This window comes from Ursus maritimus, unplaced genomic scaffold (genome assembly GCF_017311325.1).
Source record: "Ursus maritimus isolate PB19 unplaced genomic scaffold, ASM1731132v1 scaffold_2, whole genome shotgun sequence".
NCBI classification, from domain to species: Eukaryota; Metazoa; Chordata; class Mammalia; order Carnivora; family Ursidae; genus Ursus; species Ursus maritimus.
The window spans coordinates 29498908-29514543 of NW_024424452.1; the positions used below are offsets into that span (position 1 = coordinate 29498908).

The following is a 15636-nucleotide window of genomic DNA, read 5'->3' on the forward strand; positions in this document are numbered from 1 at the left end:
TCTGTTTAACGGCTACATTCAAAGTGGTTCCACTTGCCTCTTCATTTTCTTATTACAGTTCCCCCTTCTGGGAGAAAGAAACAAATAACGTGGGCTCCATATTTACTGCTGGGCCCTTCAGCTACTTTAACAAATACAATCCCTCTGGAGAGCAGTGACCCAACGACAGAGAAGAGGATGCCCAGAGAGGCCAGAGTTGCCCCAGCACACACAGCCTTGAAGAGATGAAGCTGGTATTCGGCTCCAGCTTCACCTGAGCCTGCGTCCTTTCCACCACACAGCACCCCAAGACGCCCAGAGTCTCGGGAGATGCCCCGTTTGCTCTGGGTTCACTTCAACACTTGACACGGATCTCTATGAAAGTATTTACCTCCCTGTATGGTGACCGCATGCACAGAACTGTCAGTCATGGCTTCCAAAATGTGAGCTACCCAGAATTCCCAGCGCTGGGTCCTCACTCTGCTACTTTTTACCTCTAGCTCCTTAAGCGAATTACTGCATCTTTCCGAGCTTCGGTGTCTTTGTCCATAAACTGGAACAACTGCAGGAACCATCTCACAGGGTGGTTGGAAGGATTCAAGGTGAAGCGCTTAGCAGAGAGCCTGGCACGGGACTGACGCATGTGCAGTTAACAACGCGTGGCTGGCACACGCAAGCAAGCACACCAAAGCCAGCCTCGTGCCAAAGCTTGCTTCCACACCCAGCCAAAAGCCAGATATTAAAAATCGCATCCAGCAATCAGAGCAGACCCCACCTGGAGGACCCACGTGACCCTGGGCATGGCTTCATTCCTCCTGTGTGTCTCTGTTCTTGTGCCCACGCGGCACTAATTCCAGCCACCACCTCAGCGCCCAGAAGAGTAGCCCTAAAACACAACTGCGTGGAAGTGAGACTTTGAAACCGACACCAATGCCCTTCTCGAAGGGACATCACGAAGGACAGGGTGCTCCAAAGGTGTGTTAGAAAGTCAGGACACGGGGCGCTCCTCCGTCGCTACTTCCGACTGCCCTCCCTGCTCTATCATGGCCTGAGAGACACTACAAGCCTCACTGCTCCCAAACTTTGAAAGTGGGGGTAAGTCCGTGCATATAGGGAAGGGCAGAAAGGACTTTGACATGAATTGCCTGACACTGTTACTTGACCTCATAGTCAAATGGGAGCTCTCCTCCTACCTGTTTCACGGCATCCAGCAGACGCTCCAGCAGAAACTGTCTTTTCAGGTCATTGTTCTGTGGTCCTAGAAAGCAACAGGATTCATTAGTTCTGTTTGACACGAGCCTTCTACCGAGACTTTCTGCCACTGTCCCCAACTGGCATCAGCGTCCTCCGTAATGAAGGCACCGATAATCTACATCATTACAGTGAAGTTTGGCCATTTGCCTGTTGCTACATCGCAGGAAAGCAGCTAAACGAATGTCCCCCACATTTGAAAAATGTGCCCGGAAAGGTCTAACTCAGGGTTTCTCAACCTTGGCGCAACTCACGTTGGGGCCAGATCATTGTGGTGGGTATGCCCTGTGAACACGATGGCGAGCAAAGCCCCTGGCCTCTACCCCCAGTACCATTAGCGCACACACACACACACCCTAGCTGTGGCGACAAAAATGTCTCCAGATACTGCCAGATGTCCCCTGGGGGACAAAACTGCCCCCAGCTGAGAACCAGCACTCGGACTTACCAGCAGGTTCCCTACTATGACAGGCACTGCCTGTTGGCTGGCCTCACCATCGGCTCCAACATCCTTTCCCCATGCCACCTCCCGCAGTACAAGCTGAAAAGCCTAATTACTCCTTTTCTCGGCCTCTTTTGGAAGATTGACCTTAAGAAGTTCTAGCTGACGAGATGTAAGCAGAAGGGCACTGGGAGGGCTCGGGGAAACCATCCCTTCCTGATAGAAGAACAGTTATGAATGGTTTCATTCCTCCTTCCATCCTTCACACCTTCATCCTAACCATGCTAGGGGTAGGGGCCAGAGCAGCACTGTGCAGCCATGAGGCAACAAGCCCGGAGGGAAGGCCAAGAGAACCACAGAGACACCAGCCCTGACACCATTTCACTGATGGACCAATACTAGAAATCTCCAACCTCTCATACAGCAAACAACCCCGTTTGCTCAAACCACTACATGCCGGGCCGTTACTCGCAGCCAAAAGCATTCCTGATACACGTGGCATGTGCTGAACTTCCATTTAAAAGGGTCTGAGGCAGGGACACATCAAAGCACCAAGCAGCCCGCTACAGAGCTACAGCCGACGGCCCACAGGAGGCCTGGGGGCTCCAGTCAACAGGCTCCGTACTGTGATGCTGCAGTCGAGAGCACAGTCGTTTCAAAGGAGACTCAACTCAGAGGTACAAGAGCAGATGCCCCGCACCACAGGCCTTCAAGTGCCACCGAGCTGCTTCTCGCTCGGGTAATTCATCATGGGCTTCGCCAGAGAGTCCCAGGAGGGCCGCACCTCAGAGATAGTCTGTGGTTCATCAGAACTATGTCAGGGCCACTCGGTTGGTAACAACTGTGACCACGTGTTGAGCACTTCCTGCACACCAGGCACAAACTGAGTACTCTGCATGCCTCACATCCTGTCATTTCTGCACCCCCCCCATACAAGCAAAGTACTAGGATCCCCACGCTGCAGAAGGAACACTGAAGTCCAGAGACGGCAAGCGTGTGCACTGAACCACTTAGTATTTATCTCACTTCTACTGTGTGCCAGGCAATGCGCCAAGTGCTGGGGACATGGGAGTGAGAAGGTAGAGAAGAACCAGCCTCCCTCCCGTAGAGCAAAAATCGCACCTATGTAAACCTAAACTGAGACGATATCAGAGTCATACTAGAAAGAAAAACCAAATGGGTTGATGAGACAAGGAGGAAGCAAGGGGACCCCGTTCACCAGGGCAGTGGCAGAGGCCTCTCCACACAGGTGACATGTGAGGTGAGCCCTTTATAAAGAGAAGGAGCAACCCTGGAAAGACATGGGAGCTCAGCATGCCAGGCAGAGCAGATAGCCAGGGCGGATGCTCAGAGGCAGGAACAAGCTTGGCTTCTGGTCTTCCAGGACCAGAAGGAAGTCTGCTGTGACTTGGGCAAAAAGCAAAAATCAGGAAGGAAAGATCAGACAGGCAGGCAGGGACCAGTCACAAAGGGCTTCACGAACCAAAATAACAGGTTTTGTTCTAACCTGAATACTAATTGGTGGAACTGTGATCCTAACTCAAGACCATGCCCCTTGAAAGTCTGTGTCGAGACCACCACGCAAGGCTCCTGCCTCACTCCAGGCCCACAGATGACACCAGTGAGGAGACACTCCACAGACACACGGTGATAACAACTGACTTCCCGAACGTCGTCATTGTTATTTTTCCGTGGGGGGACTTTGAGAAAGGATGTACTACACATCATTCTCACCACACAAGGCCATGCTAAGTGTCATTCAGGATGGCTGGAGACCCCCACCACCCCCCGCCACCCAAAGCCCCCAAACACCTCTCTTCATACCTATGTCTATCAGTACATCCTACTTTTTTTGTTTAGCAGGTTTGGCTTCTGCTCTTCCCTCTCTAACACCAGAGTGGACAAGTGAGGCTTTCTTTCTTCCTTCATCCAAGCACTGCACTGGACAACCCTACCTGTCCTTGGGCAACGTCAGCTAGAAACTTGACAAGGTTTTCCACACTGAAATGCCTCTGCTATTTTTTTTTTTTTTGATCATAGAAGTAATTTGTGTGATAGAATTACTATATGACCCAGCGATTCCACATCTGAGTAGACACCCAAAAGAATTGAAAGCAGGGTCTCGAAGAGATATTGTACCCCACATTCACAGCAGCATCGTTGGCAATAGCTGAGACGTGAAAGCAGCCCAAGTGCCGATCGACAGACAGAAGGGTAAGCAAAACAGGGCCTATCCACACGACGCATTATTATTCAGCCTTCAAAAGGAAGGAAATTCTGCACTATACTACATGGATGAGCCTTGGGGACATTAGGCTAAGTGAAATAAGCCAGTCCCCAAAAAGATAAATACCGCATGATTCTACTTATAAGAGGTAGTCAGAATCACAGAGACACAAAGTATGATGGTGGTTTCCAGGGACTGGGGAGAGGGGAGGATGGGGAGTTAGTGTTCATGGGGACAGAGTTTCAGTTTTACAAGATGGAAAGAGTCAAGGGGATGGGTGGTGGTGATGGCTGCACAACAGTGTGAATGTATTTCATGCCACTGCATTGTACACCTAAAAGTGGTTAATTTTGTTAGGTGTATTTTACCATGATAAAAAAAGTAATTCATGTAAAAAAACTAATGATGAATCAGGAAAGCAGGTACAAAGAAAATAAAAATCTCCATCATCTGATTCCTGATCACTGTTAGTGCATTCACACAACCTCTCCCAGGCTCTTGTTAAAGACAGGTTCTGATTCAGCAGGTCTAGGTGGGGCCTGGGATTCGGTGTTTCTCCCAAGTTCCCTGCTGCTGCTGCTGCTGCTGCTGCTGCTGCTGCTGGTTCCTGACCCATGCTTGCACAGCAAGGAATTCGATTCCTACCCTTCCTGATGTGCATGATGACCCCGGATCTTTTCCACAGTATCTTGATGCACTGCTCTTTCTAGATGAGATGTCAGCAGCCTCCTCCACCTCACGTCGCAATGCCCTCTTTGTGGTGGGAAGAAAAGCCTGTTCACTGCCGAGGAACAATCTGAGGTTGCACGGGCCTCAGCCCTCCACCCACCCTCCCTGGCTGCAGCCCCTCTGCAGGTGAGAGGTGCACCTGAGTGAGACGATCCTGACCTCAGCAGAGGCAGCTGTGGCCATCCTGGCCCTAACTGGGGATTCAGAGAAGGGAGTCTCAGAGGGTGGAGAGAGCACAGATGGCCTTGGGAGCATGTACGCACTGCAGGAGGTGCCCAGGAGGCTATGGCCACGAGGAGCAGCGGAAGAAGGACCAGTGGGAAGTCACATGGCATCATAAGTTCTCATCCCAACAGAGCCGCTGGCTGGCCATGTGACAGGGACAGCCACTTCCCTTCTCCGGGCACTGGTTTCTGCATGAGATCATACTCTCCTAGCTCCACAGTCTGGAACATGGGGCCCCCGGGCAGACAGAGCAATCTACGCTACCGGTGTCTTTCCTGCCTTCTTCCAGTGACCAAGAGGATACAGCACCCCTGCCAGTGCCAAGAAGAATCCCCCAGACCCAAATGCTGCAACCACCGGAGGGGAGCAGGGAGGCAACGCCTACCCACAGAGCCTCAACGGTGAGGGAAGCCACTAAGTAACTGACATTTAATCCTTGACATGGGAAAGGTGGCTCCATTCACCAGAGCACTGAGGCTCAGCGTGGAGCACCCAAGGCCAGTCCCACAGGAAGTACCCAAGGAGGGCTTCAGTTTCAACCCCACTAGCTCTAGGCTCGGCCATCTGCTAAATATTGCTGGCCCTTAAGCCCTGCAACAAACCTGCGGTCACAGCCCCACGGCCGCTCAGGAATGATTTCTCGGTGATTCCCTTGAAGGTAGCCCCTGCCTTCCGGCTCTCTTGCTTTTCCAAGGGCAACCCTCAGCCCACACTATTGATGAGATGAGCCATAACAGGCTTCTTTTGAATTTCTTGTTAGATTACCATCAAAAATGAAAACAGAAAACGTACAGACACCCCAGGGAGTATCCCCAGGGGGCCACAAACCTGGCTGACAAATGCAATGATCCCCCGCGGTTCTAACTCAGAAGTCACATGTGCATGTCAAAAATCAATCACCCGGCTCACATGCATTCCTGTTGTCTTTAATATTTACAATCCTTAGGATCCTACACTACTTTTCACCACAAACCTCCAGGCTTCAGTTACCTCATAGGGAGAAACAGAGCAGGGGTTAAGAATGGGATAGCCCAGATTCAAACCCTCACCACCAGGTATGTGACCATGGGCAGGTTACTGACCCCCCCCTCTGCACCTCCTAGGTCTATTAAATAAGTGAGTGTCCACTGTGCACCTAGAACAGTGCCTAGCTTAGACCAAGTACTTTTTACATGTTAGCTATTATTATCGTTGTGGTGGTTGGCAACCCTATACCCCAGAGGTGTAAGACCCCTGGCTCTAAGACATGCTGTCAACTGGCTTTCTCTCTAAAGCACAAGAAAGCTACCCAATCCAGGCCTCTGTGCTAGCCGCACTAGGTGGGATAAGGGAAGAGTCCATGGCAGCTAGGGAGGGGAAAATAAGCAAGACGTACCAGGAACTCTACGTATATTCCTCCTCTAATTCTTGCAACAACCCTGGAAGTCAAAGTAAATAGGGCTGCCACCCACAGAGGACGTTAGGTCACTTGATCAAGGTCACTTATGCACTTACACAGTGGTATTTCCCTGCCTCTCTATGCAGTGGCAGAAGTGAAGTCATGCCAGGTATTTCTCTGGTTGAAGGCTAATCCTTGCAATGCACTCACTATGAAGGTTCAGGGAAGAATAGAAAGGGCAATGTTCTTTGGGTGCCACTGCACGCCAGGAATTCTGCCCAAGGTCACGCAGCAGAGTACGTGGTGCATCAGAGGCTGAGACCCTGGTCTGCCTGACTCTTACAATGCTCCCTCCACCACACCACACTGCCCTTCTTCTGGGGCCAAGGGAGGCTCACTGAAAAAGGGGGAACTTGAGCCGTGCTTAAAAAAATGGGAAGGACCAGAATAGGTAAATCCATGCAGATACAACACAACTATTAATGGGAATAGGCTCTCCCTTTGGGGGGATGAAAACCTTTTGGAACTAGACAGAGATGGTGGTGGCTCGACATTATGAATGTACTAAATGCCACTGGATTGCTCACTTTAAGATGGTTGTTTTACTAATTGTTAATTCTATAATTGAGCAATTATTAATGGTTTTAATAGCATTAAAAACATATATGTTTTATGTTATGTTAATTTCACTTCAATAAAAAAATGTTTTTATGGGAAGGGCGGCCCAGAGCACATTCCAAGCCAAAGGGAGAAGTAAGGTAGGATTTGCCCTGCAGGGGATGGGGGGTGGACAAGACAACTCCAGATAGCATCCAGCCCCCATGCTCACTTCTCTTCCATATTTCTGATTACACTGAGGGGGTAGGAGGCTAAGAGGTCCCCAACTTCTAATCATAGGGCTACTAACAGGGAACAACAGGCACACTCAAATAAGGGGAGTTGAGAGATGTCGTTACGAGGGGCCCTACAAGGTGTGGGTATAGATAAGTGATTCTCAAGCAGGGTGATTTTGCCCCCACCACGGGACATTTGGCAAAGTCTGCAGATATTTCTGGCACAGCTCAGCAGGATGCCTCGAGGGGGTGTAGGCCAGGGATGCCACTACACCTCCCCCAGGCACAGGACGGGCCCCCACAACAGAGAATTACCTGGCCCAAAATGTCAGTAGTGCTACAATTAGGAAATTCTGCCCAAAAGTATATGTGATTATCCCATTTCAGAGAGATCAACCCGAGGCTCTTAGAGGCTAAATAACATGAAAGTCCACTTGGGCTCTGAATCCCATCTCCTCTAGTCCACCCGAGGACACGCTCCAGTAACTGTTCCCCGGTCAGTTTTTTCTCCATGTGCATGCAATTCTTACAGCATACGAGGATGTCGTAAGATCTCCCCCAAGTTTTCTTTTTTTTTTTTTTAAAGATTTTATTTATTTATTTGACAGAGATAGAGACAGCCAGCGAGAGAGGGAACACAAGCAGGGGGAGTGGGAGAGGAAGAAGCAGGCTCATAGCAGAGGAGCCTGATGTGGGGCTCGATCCCAGAACGCCGGGATCACGCCCTGAGCCGAAGGCAGCCGCTTAACCGCTGTGCCACCCAGGCGCCCCTCCCCCACGTTTTCTAAAAGCCATTGCCTGCGCCCACGTGTCCTTCCAGCTGCAACCCCACTTCTCTGCTGCCCTGGCCAGCTCTCCCTTCACAGGAGCTGCCAGGCTCTCCGGGACAGCCAGCCCTGCCTTGACTACCGTTCTGGGCTCTGGCCTGGAGCCCTTCCACCCCCACCGCCTTCACCCTGCACTGACTGATTATCTACACAGCAGCGATAACATCTGGAAGCACAGGTGGCAGCAAATGACTTACTGATATTATATAAGATACACTCAATGATATTCTGTGATTTGTTCCTTCCAGGCACCCTGCAAAACTGTAGTTAACACTGCGTTTCTATCAGGTCCGAAGCACGCAGTGGATTGTCTCAGATGATCTGTGTTTCTGGCTTTCACTGAATAAACCTGCACCTTTAACGTGCCCCAGGACAGGGGTCAGCAAATGTTTTCTGTAAAGAGCCAGAAAGTAAATATTTTAGGCCTTGCAGGTCATACAGTCTCAACTAATCAACTCTGCTCTTATATCTCAAAAGCAGCCATAGACGATACATTAATGAAGGAGCGTAGCTGTTTACAAAAATGGGCCTTGGGCTGGATTTATCCTACGGGCCACAGTTTGCCAACCACTGCCCTAGCAGAATTAATCAGACAGGGTTTTACAAATTAAAAGAACAGTGTCTGTGTTTGCAGACTTTACTGGCAACCCAGTAAGCAGTAAGATGGTTACATGTTAGGGGTCCCCAGAAGACTGTAGACCAGACCCACACCTCCATCGTGTTCCCATCTTCCCTCACCCATAACCAAGAGCCCACACCAGAACCTTGCAAGGGACAGATACATTGTCAACTTGTGATCACTAGACTTCACGCTCAGTTACATCTGCAGGCATAGGATGTTTGGCGCTCAGGGCGCCCGGGTGGCTCAGTCATTAAGCGTCTGCCTTCGGCTCAGGGCGTGATCCCAGCATTCTGGGATCGAGCCCCACATCAGGCTCCTCCGCTGGGAGCCTGCTTCTTCCTCTCCCACTCCCTCTGCTTGTGCCCCCTCTCGCTGGCTGTCTCCCTGTCAAATAAATAAATAAAATATTTAAAAAAAAAAAAAGGATGCTTGGCACACTCGGCCCAATGGTGAATTTAGTGCTATTGCTTTGTTGGGTAACTTCCACCATCCCCCAAAAACCCACCACCATTCCAACACAGAAGCAAGAGGAGTGGGCAGAGAGGGCAGCCTCGCATAGGCCAGAGGCGTGTACAAGACCAAGATCAGACCTTCCCCCGCTCCCCACTCCCACCCCTCTGGGGTCAGGCAGAGAATGGGAAAGCGGGTGAGGTAGGGACTGAGGGGGCCAAAGCAGGTGTCTCTATAGAAAGGGCAGCTGCTACTGGGCTCCAGCGGATCACAGCTCACAGCCGCACCAGCCACGGCTGTCCCATCTTCTGGTTTTTCAAGAGAAGCCAGAAACTCAGACTTTCATGTCAATTAGTTGGCAGCTAATCATACTTTTTAGAGCACTGTTTCAGCCAGTTCTGTGTGAACCAAACATGACACAGCTAGGGGCCAGATGTGCTAACAAGTTTGTGTCCTGAGATACCCATTAAACCTTCATACCCACCTGTAAGATGGGTGTGCTGACAGCACCATTGTAACAGTTAAAGGAACTGAGGATTGGAAACATTGCTCACCTGCCCCAGGAACTGCACCCCAACACTTGACCCCAATGCCCAGGCCTGCCAACCTCCACATGGCCAGGCTACCCTCAGGCAGCTCAACTTGCATGCAGGGACCTCTCTGCAAAGAGCCACTGAAGACAAACCAACCTCCCAGTGGCTGGCTCACGTGTCACTTTCTGCGAGAAACCGTCCAGCCACGGGCACAAGAAACTGTTCTCTATAGGGTGCTCCCGTGACCCCGCAGCCACACCACACCCCTAGTATCATCCCTGTAGAAAGGGTTATGGAGAATCATAAACCTGCTCCTCATGCCCATCCCAGATTGTGAGGCTTCTCCGGGGTGGACCAGCATTAATACCCCCCCACCCCGACTCACAGAAGGAGCTCAACAATCGTTGAATCAAGGCTCTGGGGTTAGGTTCTGTGCCTCCCCGAGTGGCTGCTTTAAATGCAGAACCAGAATGAGCCAGGACACAGCAGCAGCCTCGTGCGTGTGTGTAATGAGCCTAGTGAAGCAGCAGTTTTGTCTGCTCAGCATTTGCACACGAACACATAAAACAGACTCCATTCTTCCCCAAAGTCAGGGCGCTAGTTCCCTGCACTGTGGGGTAAAGCGGCACAGCTGGGCCAGGACAAAAGGAAAGACTGTCCACCACCACACAATGGAAAGAGGCAGCCTCTGCTTCAAGGCAGACAGATGGCCTCGGGCCATCCAAGTGGCCTTCCGAGGTCTGAGATCAAAGACTAAGTCAACAGCATACTCATCAACGGGCAAAGAATTTACTCTGGAGCAGGGCTCAGCAAACATTTCCCATCAAGAACAAATGGTAAATATTTTAGGCTTTGCAAGTCATAAGGTCTCTGTCACAGCCACTCAATTTTGCCATTGTAAAGTGAGAGCAGCCATAAACAATAGTCAATGAAGGGATGTGCCTGTGTTCCAATAAAACTTTATTCACAAAACAGGTGGCTGGCTCAGTTTGCCAATCTCTGCGTAGAAAAAACACTAAAATGGCACTGTGCAAGCGTTCTGAAGAAGTGTATCTTCCCTCACAGTTGGAGAAATGCAAATTATAAACCTACTAAATTAGCTGCCACATGTTAGCATTATATAACTACTCAATTCACCAAGAAACAGTTAATGCTAGTAAAGCTGTGGGGAAACGCACATACTGCCACTAACAGCACATCGGTGCGGTGGGTTCTGAAAGGCAACATGGCAGTGCACACAAAAAGCTACCAAAATATCAAAATACCTTCCTGACAACTTGGAAACTAAGCTAACGGGGACGAAGGGGGAAATGAGAAAAGAACTAAGTGACAATTTCACCAGTTCCTCCATCCTCCAGGTACTGAGTAAGGCACTGTATGTTCATCACTTGCTTTCATTTCCATTTTCTGAGGAGGGAATTAAAGAGTCAGAGACATTCGATAATGTGCTCAGGCTCTTGCACGGGGAGTTAAATCCAGGACTATCTGAGTCTGAACTTTTTTCCACTATACCCCAGTGACTGCCGAAATATGGCATCATGGGCACACAGAATTTTCCAGTAGTGTTCTGGAACGGCGGTCAGCAAACAAACCAAATCCAGCTGCTGCCTGTTCTTCTAAATAAAGTTTTATTGGAACACATCCACATCCTCTCATTTATCGATTGCCTGTGCTGCCTTTACGCTACAACAACCGGGATGAGTGGTTGGGACGGAGACCAGATGGCCCGCGAAACAGACATTATTTACTATCTGCTTCTTTACAGAAAACGTTTGCCAATTCCATCCTAGAACATTGTAAATGGAATTTACTTTCTTTTCCTACAATGGTATATCCATTTGGTGGAACATTATGCAGCCTTTTTAAATAATTGTGGCAGGAAGGCACATGGATAAATGCTATAATGTAAGTGGAAACACTAATTCAGATGTAGACTCAAGGCAATTATGTAAAATGCGTATGCCCTGAGCAAAGACAGAAGTGGAATACCTAAAAATCTAAATATTTAATGTTCTAGGGAGGTATATTTATAGGGCTATCCCATGTTTTCACAATAATCTTTAATGTCATTTTGGGGGTTTTGCCTTTTTTTTTTTTTTTTTTTTTTTTTTTTCAAATAATTTTTAATTTTATTTTGGGGGTTTTGCCTTTTTTTTTTTTTTTTTTTTTTTTTTTTGATGGGGAGGAAACAGCAGATCCCAAAATACGCAGCACAGGCAAAGAAAAATAAGATGCAGTGGGCAAGGTTTCCTCCAAGCAGGAGGCCCGGCACAGCAGGGCAGCAAGGACAGAGTATACACACCGCCAGTCCTCTGGAGGGCTCCAGGACAGGCACACACAAGTCAGAGCCTGGGAAAGAGTCCTCACTCCCCTTGAAGGCTTCAAACTGCTACACCCCACACCCAAAACTGATGTTCCACAGCCCTTCCTACCTCAGTGAGGGGTAATTCTTACCCTTTCCAGCTGCCCAGTAGCAAAACCCAGGAGCCACCCTCCCCTCCCTCAGGTCTCTGCTCAAGGTCACCTTCCGTGACAGGCCTTCCCTGACGGCTCCAACCAAAATTACAACAGCCTTCCCCCTCAGTTCATCCTCTATCCAGACAACAAGTCAGATGCCACCCTAGGGCTCTGGACTGGGCATGCGATCCAGACCTGGCCAACCAGAGCTACAGTGATGGGTTCCAGGATGACCACACAGCCTGCCAGACTGCTGTGAGTCAGCCTCAGGACTTCTGCAGGAGCAACTGGGAAAGAGGCCCACCCTTGGCTCAGGTGTTGCTACATTGTAGGACGAGACCCAAGAGCTGCTGGTAGCCATCTTGCCTCCATGGAGAAGAGGCTGCTGGAGGATGAAGCCAACAGAGAGGAAAGCAGAGTTTCAAACTGGACAGAAAGGTAGTCCTGATGACTTGCTAAGCATCTGAATGCAACTGAGCCTGAAGACAGCCCTTTCCCTAGACATTTCCATTACAAGATGCTTTAAACTGCAGTTTTTCTGAAATCAGCCTCTGCTCTGCCACACGGAACTGAAGGGTCCTGGCTAACACACCCATTACTCCAACAAAATATTTTTTGGTGCATTCATTCGATGTGCTTCAACAGACACCAACAGCACAGCCCTCTGCTAAGTGACAGAAGAAGCACCGAACTGTCATTCAGTAAATGTCTGCTGCATGCTGAACCCTGAATTTCTGGCCAGGCTCTGCTGCCACTAGAGCCCTCACTCTTACCAGCAGCATTTTAACCTACTACAACCACTTTGAAAGCCAGAGCAATCAAAAACTATCAACACTTTCATGTTACAGCTATTTCGGGGAAATCATCCTAAAGACGTATCAATCTAAAGGGAGGAAAATTACCTTAAACAAAAATGTCACTGCATCATTCCTTATAATAAGAACCCAAAAGGGGGGGGGGATAAGTTACGTTTCCGTAAGTAGAATCAAATAGTTTAAAAATTATACTACATGCAAAACGATGGGTTAATAATGAATTATGAAGTCTGTAAAAGTGGCCAATATGAAGACCACGTAGCAATGTGGCAAAGTTTTATCCTAAAATGCTAAGGGTAAAAGCAAAATGCAAGTTTATACGGTAACGATAAAATTACTTCAGCTCATACCAGTGTTTCTCAACTGTTTGCTCATGACCTTAGGATCCTTTTCAGACATTTTTTTGATCATCCCCTCCATGAAATTTTAATACCACAAATATATTGTGTATCTGTTTACATACTGCACGCATACCTGTGCTCTACACACAACATTAAAATTTCTTTCTCCCTCGAAAACCAATTTTTGCTCCCATTGAGGATGCATGGCCTATGTATAGACAAGATAGAGGCAGGATGGAAGGGGCTTTATCTGGAATTATATTCACATTGCCAGAATTCAGAGAAGTCCATAAAATCCTGGATTTGGTTTCGTATTTTAAGAGCTCTAAGAACCTGACTTCTTACTGGTTACAACAAGAAAGCAGGAAAGGTGATGTCAATGAGATTCAGTCCATTGCCACTTACTAGCATAGGACGCAGTCAAATATTTGCTGACGGTGGAACACTTCTTAAAATCTGCCACAATAGACCAACACAGTGCCTTCATGCTGGGGGAAAAGTTAATACCATCACTTTTTCTGCTTTGAATGAAAACCACAAACATTCTTTTTTCCATTCACTTGCTTCAGCTGATTCTGTATCCCAAACACAAGCTACTGCTGGAAAGGACCCAGTCAATGCCAAAGGGAAAACCATGACCCTCAACATTCCAGAAGAAGAAGATACAGCTGCTAAAATGCACACAAACATCAGGCACGAACAGCAGTAAATTACCCACTAAGCCCCAAACCCTGGCCTATCAGGCCCCTAGAGCTTGACTGTTCCACAAATTATCTGACCTCTCTGGGGCAAGCTTTCCCCCACCCTTGAAACAGGGTTTTTAACTTCAAGATTCTTGACAGACTCATTACTGATGGAAATGAGCATCAAGGACCTTCAAATCTAAAGTCTTAGGAAATACAGTGCTTGAGAATCATAATGACTTTCCGGCCCCTCAAGTTCCACTTTCTAAGTAAGAGCAAAAGCGTTATCTGAAATTCATAATTCCTTAGCTTATAGAGGCTGATAATCAAGTATTCTACCTACTGGATTCTTTAAAGAGAAACAAATAGGGGCGCCTGGGTGGCGCGGTCGTTAAGCGTCTGCCTCCGGCTCAGGGCGTGATCCCAGCGTTCTGGGATCGAGCCCCATGTCAGGCTCTTCCGCTGGGAGCCTGCTTCTTCCTCTCCCACTCCCCTTGCTTGTGTTCCCTCTCTCGCTGGCTGTCTCTCTCTGTCAAATAAATAAATAAAATCTTTCAAATAAATAAAGAGAAACAAATAAATCATGACTGCTCTCATGCTAAGACAACCCACGTGCAGCAAGTATCCTTCCTCCAGACGATTTGTTTACTTCATCCACAAATATTGTTTCATATGCATGTTTTAATGTCCATCAAGGTATATATTTTAGTATAATTCTGCACTCTGCTTCTTTTTAGAGAAGGTTAATGTTGAGATACAGCCACAGTGATGTGTATAAATCCATTTTATTCCTTTTAACTTCTTTGAGGTTTTCCATCATGTGACCATACCACAGATGCGCATGAGCTCCCCTGTTAATGGTCATCTTAGTTGTTTCTGGCCTCAGGATACTCATTTATCTTTTGTATGCATTACCTAGGCATTCCACTTCCTGGTTATTTGCACTTAATGCGCTTGGCCTTGAAACCATCTGACCCCTGACTCTACTCAAACATTTTCAACTACAAAATACAGCAGACTCTAATTGCCAATTTATAGGAAATACAAGAGACTAAGAAACATGTCAAACCACACCAAAAGGATGCAGTCAGCAAAATCCCACAAAGAAACAATCTACCCTGTAACAACCAGGGTGAACTGTTTCCTTCAAAAAAAACTGTGAGGGGTAAAAAGAGAGAGAGGAAAGGGGAACCTATTAGTTTAAAAAAAATGTTTTGCGCTTCAAAGGATACAATCAAGAAAGAAAAAAAAAAACACAAAATGGGAGAAAATTTTTGTAAGTAATAGATCTAAGAGACTTATATCCAGAAATTACATAGAATTCTTACAGCTCAACAATAAAAACCCAATTTAAAAATGGACAGAAGATCTGAACAAACACTTCTCCAAAGAAGATACACACAAACAGCCAATAAGCACATGAAAAGATGCTGAACATCATTGACCATTAAGGAAATGCAAATCAAAACCACAAAAAGATACCACCTCAAACCCACTAGAATGGCGATAATCAAAAGACTGTTGACAAGGATGTGAAGAAAGCAGAACCTTCATACTTCGTACAGTGCTGGTGGGAATGGAAAATGGTGCAGCCACTTTGACAAACAGTCTGACAGTTCCGCAAATGGAGCCAGCAATTCTACTCTTAGATATCGACCCAAGAGAAATGAAAACACATCCCCACACAAAAACTTGTACGTGAATGTTCAAAGCAGCATTATTCAGAGGAGCCAAAAAGTGGAAACAAGTCAAATGTCCATCAACTGACGAATGGTTAAAGAAAACAGAGTATCCATACAATGAAACAGTACTGAAACACAAAATGGAATGAAGTATAGTTACAT

At 47.7% G+C, this 15636-nt stretch overlaps 1 protein-coding gene across 2 annotated transcripts in view; it reads right to left on the reverse strand.

The window, feature by feature from the left end:
• SNX29 (sorting nexin 29) overlaps nucleotides 1–15636 on the reverse strand; it is a 511108-nt gene that overhangs the window by 491902 nt on the left and 3570 nt on the right. For both annotated transcript variants that reach the window (XM_040635311.1, XM_040635312.1), the window contains exon 2: nucleotides 1173–1237. In XM_040635311.1, the coding sequence (XP_040491245.1) occupies nucleotides 1173–1237 (65 nt within the window). The remainder of the gene's footprint in view (nucleotides 1–1172; nucleotides 1238–15636) is intronic.